Source organism: Dermochelys coriacea, chromosome 24, assembly GCF_009764565.3.
Source record: "Dermochelys coriacea isolate rDerCor1 chromosome 24, rDerCor1.pri.v4, whole genome shotgun sequence".
Taxonomy (NCBI): domain Eukaryota; kingdom Metazoa; phylum Chordata; order Testudines; family Dermochelyidae; genus Dermochelys; species Dermochelys coriacea.
In genome coordinates this window covers 5,106,704-5,120,455 of record NC_050091.1, presented here as the reverse complement: position 1 = coordinate 5,120,455, position 13,752 = coordinate 5,106,704, and the positions used below count along the sequence as shown (strand labels likewise).

General features: G+C 49.4%; 1 protein-coding gene across 2 annotated transcripts; it reads right to left on the bottom strand.

Moving 5' to 3' along the window:
- Positions 1-456: 456 nt before the first annotated feature.
- Positions 457-6,975, bottom strand: SSR2 (signal sequence receptor subunit 2). Of its 2 annotated transcripts, none has more exons than XM_038383236.2 (6): positions 6,769-6,975; positions 3,687-3,841; positions 2,516-2,614; positions 1,960-2,068; positions 1,596-1,673; positions 457-1,234 (listed from the first exon to the last, which is right to left on the bottom strand). In XM_038383236.2, exons 2-6 carry the CDS (start codon positions 3,839-3,841, stop codon positions 1,124-1,126), a joined length of 552 nt encoding a protein of 183 aa, XP_038239164.1. In that variant the 5' UTR covers positions 6,769-6,975; the 3' UTR covers positions 457-1,123. The 2 variants fall into 2 exon arrangements, with proteins under 2 accessions (XP_038239164.1, XP_038239163.1); XM_038383235.2 differs by having other exon boundaries at positions 3,687-3,879; positions 6,769-6,909.
- Between the last annotated feature and the right edge of the window lie 6,777 nt (positions 6,976-13,752).

The following is a 13,752-nucleotide window of genomic DNA, read 5'->3' as shown; positions in this document are numbered from 1 at the left end:
CTGGGTTCTATTCCTGACTGTGCCAGTGACCAGCTATGCAACTTTGGGCAAGTCACTTATCCTTGATAGGGCTGTTTCTCTCCCATCCTGTGTCTTAGATTAAGCTTTTTGGCCATGTCTAGTCTAAAAAAAGTGGATTTTTAAACACACATTTAACTCAGTGTAGATGAGGCATGTTGTAGTTCTAACACACGGCAACTGGTCAAGGGGGACCCTGGAGTGGGGGATGGAGTAACCCACAGTAGGATTTTAACACGTGTTAAACACATACCATTAATCCTAGTGAAGGCAAGGGCCTCGTATACTCTTTCAGCTGGATCTTCCTCACTGCCCCTGCTGGCTGATGGTGTGTACAGACAGAGCCTCTACAACCACTGGATTTACTGCAGTTATACGTATGGCTCCTGAAACCCACTAGTCCAACTGTGGGACTTACTGGTAGGAGAAGAGACAGGCTCACTTTGTGGTGTTCATTTTATTATAAAACCCTCAGTGTGTACAGTCACACACTTCTCAACAGAGTAATCAGAAAAACAGAAACATGGCGGTCAATTGCTCACCAAAATACAACAATGTAGCCAACATTCCCTACAGGGCAGGCATCTTTCTATGGGGGTTTATAGGCCACCGCTTGGCTGAGAGGGACTGGCACTAATAAACCTGCATAGAAAGGAGGTCTCAGTTACCATCACTTGATCAATCCTCAGTCACAGTTGTAGGAAATGCTGGGGAGAGAGGGTGGGGGCTGACCCAAGATCGAGGATTGTGGCATGAGGAGATCTGGCCACATGTGACTGGCATTTGGCAAGCAGCGGTGATGCCACAAATGCTGCAGAAAGGCTCTCACATCCGCACTCCTTGGATGTTATTAGCATTCTTGTACTGCAGCTGCATCTGCAACTTAATTACAACAGAACCGATGAGGTCTTTGTTCCAGATCTGCTGAGAAAGGGTTAAAAAAAAAACCCAAGAAAGTGACTGGCCACAAGAATAATACAAATCCCTCCCCTGCCAGCACTGAACTGTTGGCCCAGTCACTTGATTTGGAGGGTTGATTGCTGCTACTCTGAATACACTGTAATTCTAAGTGGGGTTCCTGAGCTCTGGCTGCATTTGGCTTTCCTCAGTTCTTCTTGGTCTTGGGGGTATCGTATTTTCTCTTGCTCGAGTACCACAGCAACAGAGGGATTCCGATGGAGGGAAGGGTCATCACTCCAAAAGCTGCCCAATCGAGCTAGCAGAAGGGGAAAACCAATTAGAAGTAGACTCGAGATGGGTCATGCATAGCTGAACTCCCAGATTCTCCTACCCGAGCACCCCCCGTCCAAGCATTTTGATCCAAACCCTACAACACAGGCTCATTCCTAGAAGCGAGTCTAACTGACCAAGATGAATTAATTTGCACTCTTCTTGCAAGATTTTGGAGAAGTTGCTCCAAACAGCTTAGGAGCCAGCTTGGCAATTTCCCAAGTGGCTTTTAATTTAGTGTCTGGGCTTCTGCTTTCACGCCATGAGCCAGCACACACTAAAAGGTCAATACTGATTTGAACTGTACAGTCACTGAGAAAATGGATTACTGGTTTAATGGTACTTACAAAGTGAGGGGAAAACCTCCTGTCAAACTCTCTCTGAGCCAAGATTCCTCCCTGCCCAGGGGCACTGGTGAAGCCAACCTGAAATGGGGGGGAAAAAGAAATAGCATTTGCCCACTATTCCTGGCATTGCAGGCACTCCGTGGCAAGCACTATATGAGAAGAGAAAGGGACTATCTATCATCCCTCTATGGTAGTGTCTAGGAGCACACACTGTGCGTCTCCGCTGTGAGATCTGCCATTAGGATCCTGTACGTGATCAGGTTCACAAGAAAGGTAAGGAATACTTGTGGCACCTTAGAGACTAACAAATTTATTTGAGCATAAGCTTTCGTGAGCTACAGCTCACTTCATCAGAGCCACTCACCACAACCTGCCCTCCCTCCTGTGCCAGGTAGGTGATGGTAGCTGAGGTGAAGTTGAAGTAGCCAGCTTTGAGGGGCCTCAGGACCACAGTGTGAGATACGTTGCTGGCTCTGAGTAGCAGATGGTTAAGGAAACAAATTGCATTTTGTTCCAGGAGACAGGGGGAGCAAGACTCAGAACACAGGGAGGGGTCTAACCAGCAGGTTTGAAATCTTAAACCATCTGTAACTACAGATTCAGACCCTTATACAGGGGCAAGTCATCTATTCCTCCTTCCCTGACAGATGAATGGAGTTCCATGCAATTTAATGTGAGGGGTAGCTATGTGACCTGAGAACTAGTTCTTGTTTAAAAGGACACTAGAGCTCCCAGGGCACTTTATTGGGATTTGCCTTCGAAGCCTTAGCCAGAAGTCAGGTGTGCTGACATTTCAGGGATGATGTATGGAGTTGGAAGTGTCTTGATATTCTTGGGCATCAGAGGGGACAAGGGGGAGCCCAACAACAGACCCAGGACATGGCGGGAGGGGAGATTGTTTCGAACTGCAAAAAAGATACGGAGCAATCCTGTCCCATTTGACATTAAGCATTCCAGAGACAATGCCAAAATCTTCTGGGGGGAAAGAATCATCCGACAACTCCACATCCAAAGCCGCGCTAAATACAACAGAGAGAGGAGTCAGGAACAGAGCCAGGGGTATGCATCAATTGGAGGTTAGACTAGATGACCCTTGCGGTCCCTTCTAACCCTATGATGCTACAGGTGGTTTCACAAACAGAGGAAAGTTCAGTGCTAGTTGTTGATCTGGAGTAAAAAGCCACAAAGACGAGAGTAGGAGAAGGAAGACAGCGTCAAGGAGAAATGACTGCCCAGCTGGACCTGGGGCATAGGAGAAAGCATAGGTGGGAAGAGCTGAGAGGAGCCACGAAGCTGAGGACAAGGAATTGGCTGGGGAAAGAGCCCAAGAAGCCAATGGAGATCTATGCATGCGAGGAGGGGAGCACTGCACTGGGGATTCGGGTGACAGGAAAGGAAGGTAATTTTCAACTGAAGCATTTTGGACACCGGTGGATGATGATGCAGACAAACACAGACGTGATGAAGCCAGGGATCAGGACTGGAACAGAGAGGAAAGGGTGAACAGGAGGATTAAAGAGTGGAGTGCCAGAACTTGGTAAGAGCTTATTTTTGACAGCGAAGGGGAGAGAGAAGGCAAGGAATCTAAAAGGAACACTGACTTGCTCCCATACACAGGAATCCACTTAGACCGTTCAGAGCCTCCAGAATCACATTCGTCCCCCACACCTCCCCCCCCCAAAAAATCCTGCACACTTAAGTCTCATTACCCTCGAAGCCTTGTATAATGCCCCTTCTCAAGTGGGCCTGATAGGGGGCTCATACAATGCAACCTTACTCCTACTCAATCGTCCTATGGACTCCAGTGAGAACAGAGTAATTTTAACAGCGGTAACCGAAAACCTGAGGTGATCACAGTGGACCCTTCTGGCTTTATAATCTATGAAAACTGAGATTCTTCCCCTCTATTTGCTCCTGCCCCCAGAGTGCCCTTTGTGAGGAGTAAGGGAAGAGCTTGAGAAAGGCTTTTACTCTAGATGTCTCCCCCCTCCCCGAGCTAGTGAAACACACATTGAAGAGACACACCTCTAACACTCCCTGTCCTTCAGGGACAGGCCTCTGATAGGTACCAACAACACAGACAAGCCTTACCTGGAGCCAACATTGTAGATGTTGTACTGCAGAGTCAGATCCTTGCCCTCCACCGCATATCTGTTTAACAGAGATTTAGAGGCGAGTAGCCTGGCTCCCTCCTCGCTGTGAGCAACAGACAGCAGGGCAAACACAGCAAGAGCTAACAGCTTCATCTGGAAGGCGAAACCATTCACTGGTAAGGCCTGAGTTTCTAAAGAGGGAAATTGGTGTTGGCAGCCTTCTGGAGTGGGCAGCAGCAGACAGTAGAATAGATATGTGAGTGCAATGTGTTCTGAAGCACAGGCAGCTGTGTGGGTTAAGACATTGTACACGAAAGCATCATACCATGGAGGAGGGAGAGATCAGTCCCGTTCAATATAGCGCCAGTGCAGTTGCACCTGTAATATTGCGGACACTTCTCTACCAGAATGAGACAACTGCAAAGCAATGACCTGATACCGGGTTTCTTTTCCCTGGCTGCTCTGTGAATGTGTGGTAAATTTATGGAAGAGACAGGGCGAACGCATAATATCTTTTATTGGACCAAAACCTGTTGGTGAAAGAGACGAGCTTTCGAGCTACACAGAGCTCTTCTGAAGCAGCTCGAAAACTTGTCTCTTTCACCACCAAAAGTTGGTCCAATAAAAGATATTATCTTACCCACCTTGTCTCTCTGATATCCTGGGACCAACATGGCTGCAACAACCCTAGTATATTTACTGTTATTTAACGTAATTAAAGGCACTGAAAGCATTAGTACACTCATTTTGTAAAGAAAAGAAGCTACTACAAACACTGAATCATAGAATATTAGGGTTGGAAGAAACCTCAGGAGGTCATCTAGTCCAATCCCCTGCTCAAAGCAGAACCAACACCAACTAAATCATCCCAGCCAAGGCTTTGTTAAGCCGGGCCTTAAAAACCTCTGAGGGTGGAGATTCCACCATCTCCCTAGGGAACCCATTCCACTGCTTCACCACCCTCCTAGTGAAATAGTGTTTCCTAACATCCAACCTAGACCTGCCCCACTGCAACTTGAAACCACTGCTTCTTGTTCTGTCATCTGCCACCACTGAGAACAGCAGAGCTCCATCCTCTTCGGAACCACCCTTCAGGTAGTTGAAGGCCGCTATCAAATCCACCCTCACTCTTCTCTTCTGCAGACTAAATAACCCCAGTTCCTCAGACTCTCCTAGTAAGTCCTGTGCCCCAGCTCCCTAATCATTTTCATTGCCCCCCCTGCTGGACTCTCTCCAATTTGTCCACATTCCTTCTGTAGTGGGGGGGACCAGAACTGGACACAATACTCCAGGTGTGGCCTCACCAGTGCCAAATAGAGGGGAATAATTACTTCCCTCGATCTGCTGGCAATGCTCCTACTAATAGAGCCCAATATGTCGTTGGCCTTCTTGGCAACAAGGGCACGCTGCTGTCTCATATCTAATAACAAACAAAACCTTTCTATTTCTCCTTTGAAATCCAGTAGAAACAATTTAACACACACTGCAACAACATTCCCCTGCAGTGTCTGCAAATAAATATCGCAGCATTGTGCTAGCACCTGAGAATTGCAACCGACTAGAAATGACCTTGAAAATGATTAGCCTATATTTAGATGAGAGAAAAACAAATGGCTTTAAAGGTTTGTTTTTTAAAGTCATCAAATTGATATTAGGTGTTAGAAGTAGAACAAAGAACATGTTATTTAAGACAAAGTTAACTTGAGGGCCCATTTAAAAAAAAGAGTTCACATATTTAATATCTTTACTCTCACACACAAATATTCAAACATCAGTCCACTCCCACCCAAACACGGTTTGGCTGCAGACCCTTCCGAAGTGTATGCTCCTTTTCTTCAGCCCTGGCACAAACTTCCTCTTCCCAGACCAAAAAAGTGATAAGAGCTCTGTCCTGATGATCTGACACCCCACTCACTCCACTAAGCTCCTATTCCCCCTTTGGCTGTCTGTACCCAACCTCTCTTCTGATAGCTGATAACCAGACCTTGCCGATCTAGCTTGAAATTCTATCCAACATAAATGCCTGTCCATATCTCTCTCAGGAAACCTCTCATCCTGAAGGTTCTGAGATGTCTAGGCTACAGCACCATCGTCTTCCCTAGACGCAACAAAGTCTTGAGCAATTGGCTAACATAGTAATTCCTAAACAGTGTGCTTAAATCACAGAGCCCTTCCTAATGGCTTGTGAAATTATATTTTGATAACCAAGTAGTGAGGCAGTTGGGTCTGGGAAAAGTTCTACAATGTATTGGGCAACAGCATGAAAAGGCTGGAGAACCCGTGATGTACCTCAAATGAAGGTATGAAAGAGGAGCTGCTAACTGTGCAGCTCTTTCACTCCCATCTCCGGCTCAGCCCCTGTACAGAGCAGAGTGATGTCTTTTCCCACCACCTCCTCCCACAGCCACAGATCATTGCTTCCTTATGGCCAGTATAGTTCTGCCTGTCCGCAGCAGCTGTGGCGCACACAGCTCCTTCTACCAGGCAGCATCAGGGCCTGGCTGCTACTCTCAGCCACGTGTCTCCATTTCCCTGGCACTTCTGGAGCCAGAACAGGCAGCAAGACAGGAACTCCACAGCCTGATTACAGGCTGCCTGGAGCAGGACCTCCCTAGCTGCCTTTCCTCCATGGAGTGCTGACGTGTCAGAGACCTCCCCTATGTCCTCCGACAGACCTCCCGACCCCCCCCCGGGCCCCCCAAAACTTCCTCCTCCTCAGGCCCCCCAAACCCCACCTTCCCCCCCACCACCGCCCCCTGGGCTCCCCTGCAAACCTTCCTTCCCCCTCACACCCTCCAACCCCCACCTTCCCTCCCACCCTATGGCTCCCCCGAACCCCCACCTTTCCCCCAGATCCCAACCCCATGGCTCCCTCCAAACCTTCCTTCCCCCTCAGACCCCCCCAGCCCATGGCTCCCCCGCAAACCTTTCTCCCTCCTCAAGCCCCCCCCCCCCGGGACGGCTCCCCCAACCACTCTCCCCGGGGCACCGCGCCCCGCGCCGCCCTAGCGTCTCACCCCCGGCCCCCACGCAGCCCGACCTAGAACCCGCCTCGCCCCCGGCCCCGGCCCCCCTCTCACCGCGCCGGCCCGGCTCGCCCTGCGGCAGCGGAAGCGAGAGTCAGCACAGAGCGCCCGGAAACCCGCCTCCGCCCCGGGGCAGGCTGAGAACTGGAGTCGGCTTCCGGCGCAGCGGCGGCGGGCAGGAAGGGGCGGGAGCTCGCGGCGCCTGCGCAGAAGGAGCGGCGCCGGCTTTGCGCCCGGCCCTGCCCCGGCGGCCCCTCGTCCGTCCGGTCCTGCCAGTGCTGGCTCCGTGCGGGTCTCTGGGACACGCCCCTTCGTTCCCCCCGCTGTGTTGCCCTGTCTCCGGCTCGGGTCCTTCCTCTTCTCTCTCTCCCTCTTTCTTATCACCCACCCACCCACCTCTCTCTCTCTCATCCATCCACCCACCCACCTCTCTCTCTCTCATCCATCCACCCACCTCTCCTTCTTTCTTATCACCCACCCACCCCTCTGTCTCATCCATCCACCCATCTCTCCCTCTTTCTTATCCATCCACCCACCCACCTCTCTCTCTCTCATCCATCCACCCATCTCTCCTTCTTTCTTATCACCCACCCACCCCTCTGTCTCATCCATCCACCCATCTCTCCCTCTTTCTTATCCATCCACCCACCCACCTCTCTCTCTCTCTCTCTCATCCATCCACCCACCCACCCCTCTGCCTCATCCATCCACCCATCTCTCCTTCTTTCCTATCCACCCACCCACCTCTCTCTCTCTCTCTCTCATCCATCCACCCACCTCTCTCTCTCTGTGTCATCCATCCACCCATCTCTCCTTCTTTCTTATCACCCACCCCTCTCTCTGTCTCTCTCTCTCTCATCCACCCATCCATCCACCCATCTCTCCTTCTTTCTTATCACCCACCCCTCTCTCTGTCTCTCTCTCTCTCATCCACCCATCCATCCATCCATCTCTCCTTCTTTCTTATCACCCACCCACCCCTCTGTCTCATCCATCCACCCATCTCTCCTTCTTTCCTATCACCCACCCACCTCTCTCTCTCTCTCTCTCATCCATCCACCCATCTCTCCTTCTTTCTTATCACCCACCCACCCCTCTGTCTCATCCATCCACCCATCTCTCCCTCTTTCTTATCACCCACCCACCCACCCACCTCTCTCTCTCTCATCCATCCACCCACCCACCCCTCTGCCTCATCCATCCACCCATCTCTCCTTCTTTCCTATCCACCCACCCACCTCTCTCTCTCTCTCTCTCATCCATCCACCCACCTCTCTCTCTCTGTGTCATCCATCCACCCATCTCTCCTTCTTTCTTATCACCCACCCCTCTCTCTGTCTCTCTCTCTCTCATCCACCCATCCATCCACCCATCTCTCCTTCTTTCTTATCACCCACCCACCCCTCTGTCTCATCCATCCACCCATCTCTCCTTCTTTCCTATCCACCCACCCACCTCTCTCTCTCTTTCTCATCCATCCACCCATCTCTCCTTCTTTCTTATCCACCCACCCCTCCCTCTGTCTCTCTCTTATCCATCCACCCATCTCTCCTTCTTTCTTATCCACCCACCCACCTCTCTCTCTCTCTCTCATCCATCCACCCATCTCTCCTTCTTTCCTATCCACCCACCCACCTCTCTCTCTCTTTCTCATCCATCCACCCATCTCTCCTTCTTTCTTATCCACCCACCCCTCCCTCTGTCTCTCTCTTATCCATCCACCCATCTCTCCTTCTTTCTTATCCACCCACCCACCTCTCTCTCTCTCTCTCATCCATCCACCCATCTCTCCTTCTTTCTTATCACCCACCCCTCTCTCTCTCTCATCCATCCATCCATCTCTCCTTCTTTCTTATCCACCCACCCACCTCTCTCTCTCTCTCTCTCTCTGTCTCTCTCTTATCCATCTACCCACCCATCTCTCTCTCTCTTTCTCATCCATCCACCCATCTCTCCTTCTTTCTTATTCACCCACCCACCTCTCTCTCTCTCTCTCTCTCTCTCATCCATCCACCCATCTCTCCTTCTTTCTTATCCATCCCTTTTTATCGATCTGTCTTTCTTATCCATCCACCCATCTCTCTCTCATCCATCCACCCACCCACCTCTCTCTCTCTCTCATCCATCCACCCATCTCTCCTTCTTTCTTATCCACTCACCCACCTCTCTCTGTCTCTCTCTTATCCATCCACCCATCTCTCCTTCTTTCTTATCCACCCATCCACCTCTCTCTCTGTCTCTCTCTTATCCATCCACCCACCTCTCTCTCTCATCCATCCATCCACCTCTCTCTCTCTCTGTCATCCATCCACCCATCTCTCCTTCTTTCTTATCCACCCACCCACCTCTCTCTCTGTCTCTCTCTCTTATCCATCCACCCACCCATCTCTCTCTCTCATCCATCCATCCACCTCTCTCTCTCTCTCTGTCATCCATCCACCCATCTCTCCTTCTTTCTTATCCACCCACCTACCTCTCTCTCTGTCTCTCTCTTATCCATCCACCCACCCATCTCTCTCTCTCTCTCTCATCCATCCACCCACCTCTCTCTCCCTCTCTGTGTCATCCATCCACCCACATCTCCTTCTTTCTTATCCACCCACCCACCTCTCTCTCTGTCTCTCTCTTATCCATCCACCCACCCATCTCTCTCTCTCATCCATCCATCCACCTCTCTCTCTCTCTCTGTCATCCATCCACCCATCTCTCCTTCTTTCTTATCCACCCACCTACCTCTCTCTCTGTCTCTCTCTTATCCATCCACCCACCCATCTCTCTCTCTCTCTCTCATCCATCCACCCACCTCTCTCTCTCTCTCTGTGTCATCCATCCACCCACCTCTCCTTCTTTCTTATCCACCCACCCACCCCTCTCTCTCTCTGTCTCTCTCTCATCCACCCACCCATCCATCTCTCTCTCATCCATCCACCCATCTCTCCTTTCTTATCCATCCCTTTTTATCGATCTGTCTTTCTTATCCATCCACCCATCTCTCTCTCATCCATCCAACCACCCACCCGCCTCTCTCTCTCTCTCATCCATCCACCCATCTCTCCTTCTTTCTTATCCATCCCTTTTTATCGATCTGTCTTTCTTTCTTATCCACCCACCCATCTCTCTATCTCATCCATCCACCCATTTCTCCTTTTTTCTTATCCATCCCTTTTTATCGATCTGTCTTTCTTATCCATCTACCCATCTCTCTCTCTCATCCATCCATCCATCCCTCTCTCTCTTTTATCAATCCTTTTTTATCGATCTGTCTTTCTTATCCATCCACCCACCCATCTCTCGCTTTCTTATCAATCCTTTCTTTATCGATACATCTTTTTCTTTCTTATCCATCCACCCATCTCTTACTTATCTATCCATCTTTTTCTTTCTTATCCATTCATCCCTCTTTCTTATCCACCCACCCATCTCTCTCTCTCAATCCTTTTTTCATCCATCCATCTTTTTTCATCTCTTATCCATCCAGCCATCTTTTTTCATCTTTCTTTCTTTCTCTCTCGTCCATCCATTCATCCATCATCCATGGTTCTTTCTTTCATTATCATCCATCTTTCTTTCTTTCTTTTTTTCCATGCTTAACTTTACTTCCACGAGTCGCCTGGCATGTGCATAAGTGTTTTCAGGATCAGGGCTGGCTGAAAATTTCTCCCGACACTGGTTTTTGATGTAGAATTGGGTTTTCAATTAAATTATTTTTTTCCCACAGAGAGTGTGCTTCCTGGGGGAAAGGTTCAACTTTTTGTTGGAAAATAAATAAATGAAACTGTTTAGGCCGAAACCTCATCCCTGCTGACTGTCTGCCCTAATGATTAGGAACATAGGAAATCAGTCTGGATCAAAAAGTCTACACTGGCAATCCTAAAGTGCTGCCATGGCACTGCTTTAACGTGGCTTGTGTAGTCACAGCCACCTCCATGAGGGGCATAGCTCCCAGCGCTGGTGCACTGTCTATACAGGCACTTGCTGCGCTCAGGGGGCTGTTTTTCACACACCCCTGAGCAAGAAAGTTGCAGCACTGTAAAGTGCCAGTGTACACATGCCCTGAGAGTCCATCTAGCCCTGTGTCTTTTTTCCAGCAGTAGCCAGCCCCAGCTGGAAGATACAAGAAACCCTGCAATGAAGGGATAGCCCCAGGGATTGTTTCCTTCTGATCTTCATGAGTTACAGGTTGACTCACGCTTTGAAGCATGGGAGTTATGGGAAATTACAGGTACCTGGCACCTCTCAGGATTTGGCCCTCAATGTAAGAAGCTATGCTTAGCTGGGAATCAGGATTCTTGGGTTTTAGTCCCATCTCTGCCAGTAACTCACTGTGTGATCTTGAGACAAGTCACTTCAACCCATTGTATTGTGAGGATACAGTTCTAGTACCACTGTAACCAGTATCTGGATTATGCAGATTCAGCCTGCTCCCAGGATGCACAACATGCAAATTTGTGAAGCGTTCCATATTTTCATGCTCAAATAAATTTGTTAGTCTCTAAGGTGCCACAAGTCCTCCTGTTCTTTTTGCAGATACAGACTAACACGGTTGCTACTCTGAAACAAGAACAATGGCCTCCTAAATCAGCTTGCAGGCTCAGCTTGGGAAGCTACTGCACAAATATCGTGCAGCTTGGCAAATACTGTGCCGTGCGGTTAAACCCTTCTCACACAAAGTTCGTATACAACTGAATCAAATAATGAAAATATCAGGCTATCACTCCTCTCTAATATCCTGCCACTTAGGTGTTATATTGCAGCAAAAAGCCAGGAGATGCCACAACTGCCACTTTTCAAAACCATATGGGAAGCGCCTCGTCGCCAACACATCAGCAGAAGACCAGTCTGGACTACCGACCATCTCTACAGCAAATGCTTTCACAGCGTGGTGAGCAGAATGGGAACGGGCTGTCCCATCTGTAAGAAACTCCTTCCTCGTCACTCAGCCTGATGAGAGACTGCTTGGCTTCGAGCTGCCACGCTACCTCTGGTGCAAGCTCAACCATTTCAGAGGTGGGGTGGGGAGGTATGCAGCAAGTGACCATAACTGGGGTCTGAGGGACACCCCTCCGCGCGGCTGCGGTGTGGTTGAAGATGCCACACACCTTCTGAACGTCTGTTCATCTCCTGCTATCAGGAGGACTTCCCAGACTCCACACATCTTTATGGTACTACTTGCATGTTCATTAGCAATACCTGGGAGGATGCAGTAATTAGTATTTGCTAGAACTTTGAGACCCTTGGATAAAAGTCACTAGTGTTAGTCTTGTTGCAAAGAAGTAAAAAAGCCGCTATGAAGGCATTAGATGGGAAGCCAGGCAAAGTTCATACCTTTCCTCCCTCTCCTCCTGTGATCTGGCAGTGCAGAGGGACCTTAAAATGAGGAGAATCAGCTCACTGGGAATCCTTCCTGCGCAGGAGCCACCCCAGCTGGTATGGAGCTTGCATAAGGGTTCTGTATCCACCCTGTGCCCCATCTCCAGTGGAGGCGGCATGGCTGGAACATACTGCAAGGGCCATGGGAGGCAGAGCAAAAATGAGAGTAGCCCGAGGCTGTTCTAATTTACAGCAGAGAGTCTGGCAAGCCCCCAGAACACGGGGAGCATAAAGGGGCTTCAAGTCATCTGAACCCCAGGGGCATGGGCAGAGTAATCTCAGATCAGACCCAACACATCTCTCCATAAGCGGATTGCTGTCCCTTCCCTATGCAGCCTTCGAAGGAAAACCTCACACTGAAAGTATTTACAATAGTTTTACTTCCAAGCAGCACCGCTAGTATAGCCATATTGTCATGGTAACACAAACCCCAATCCTGTAGCTATACACTTGATAGCCTGCGCCAGAGTGAACACAAAGGAGATGAGGCCGCAGGGATAAGATTATGGGAATCAAAGCTAGCCACCAAACCTATGGATATGTTAGGTGGGGGAGGAGGCTGAGCTTTGCAGGCCCTTCTGGTCTCTCTGCTCCTTCCCATTCTCCTCATTGCTAGCCAGAAGCAAGCTCATGGATTCCTGCAAGCCTTCCAGGATGCTCAACTGTGCCAGAGCGATCTGGGTTTGGATCTGGATGTTGTTGTGCATACACTCCAGTAGGCCGTAGCATTCCTGTGGCTGATGATCAGGGGCTGGAGAAAAAAAAGGGGCAGAGCGCTGGTTTGTTTTCCTCTTCCTCAAATGCTAAGTGATTCTTAATTCTATTGAAATGTTGCCTGTTTACAGAGACTTGCATCCCAGAACCTCGCTGGGCTTTGCCACAGCCCAGTGCACAGGCTATTATCCCCACTTTACAAATGGGGAAACTGAGGCACCAAACAGGGAAATGATTCACCCACAGTCACACAAACCTGGGAATAGATCCTAGGAGTCCTGGGCTCCTAGTGCCTTGATCTAAACACTAACCCACGCTACTACCCAGAACCGGGATAGACTCCCGAAGCCCTGACTCCTAGCCCCCTACTCCTTACTGCTAAAGGACACTCCCTTCCCAAAGCTGGAGTGGTTCCAACACTTACTGAATTTTTTCTGTCCTTTCCATAGCCTTGCAGCCTGGGCACAGGGTAGACCTGGATTGGGCCTCCGTTGGGAAGATGGAAGCTCAAGAAAGCTGGGGGAGGGTTTGGCAGGACATAGCTTCTTAAAAGAAGAGGAAGGGCCTTCAAAGTTATCCTCTCCTGTCAAAAAAAGGCTTTGCAATACAAGGATGTTTTTCCACTATTGAATAATAATCCCTAGCTCTTGTATAGCATTTTTCTTCAGTAGGACTCCAAGCACTTTACAAAGGAGGTAAGTATCATTATCCCCATTTCACAGATGTGGAAACCGAGGCACAGAGCGGCAAAGCCCAAGATCACTCAGCAGGTTGGGGGCAGAGCCAGGAGTCAAACCCAGCTCCCCTGAGTCCCAGTCCATCCACTCATCCACTAGGCTCATAGACTTACTATGTAGCATATTATGGATCTATTCCTTGTCACTTACACTAGTGCAAAACACCACCATTCTGATCTGGTAGCATTATACAGCTGCTTTGCACTGGTGAAAATGA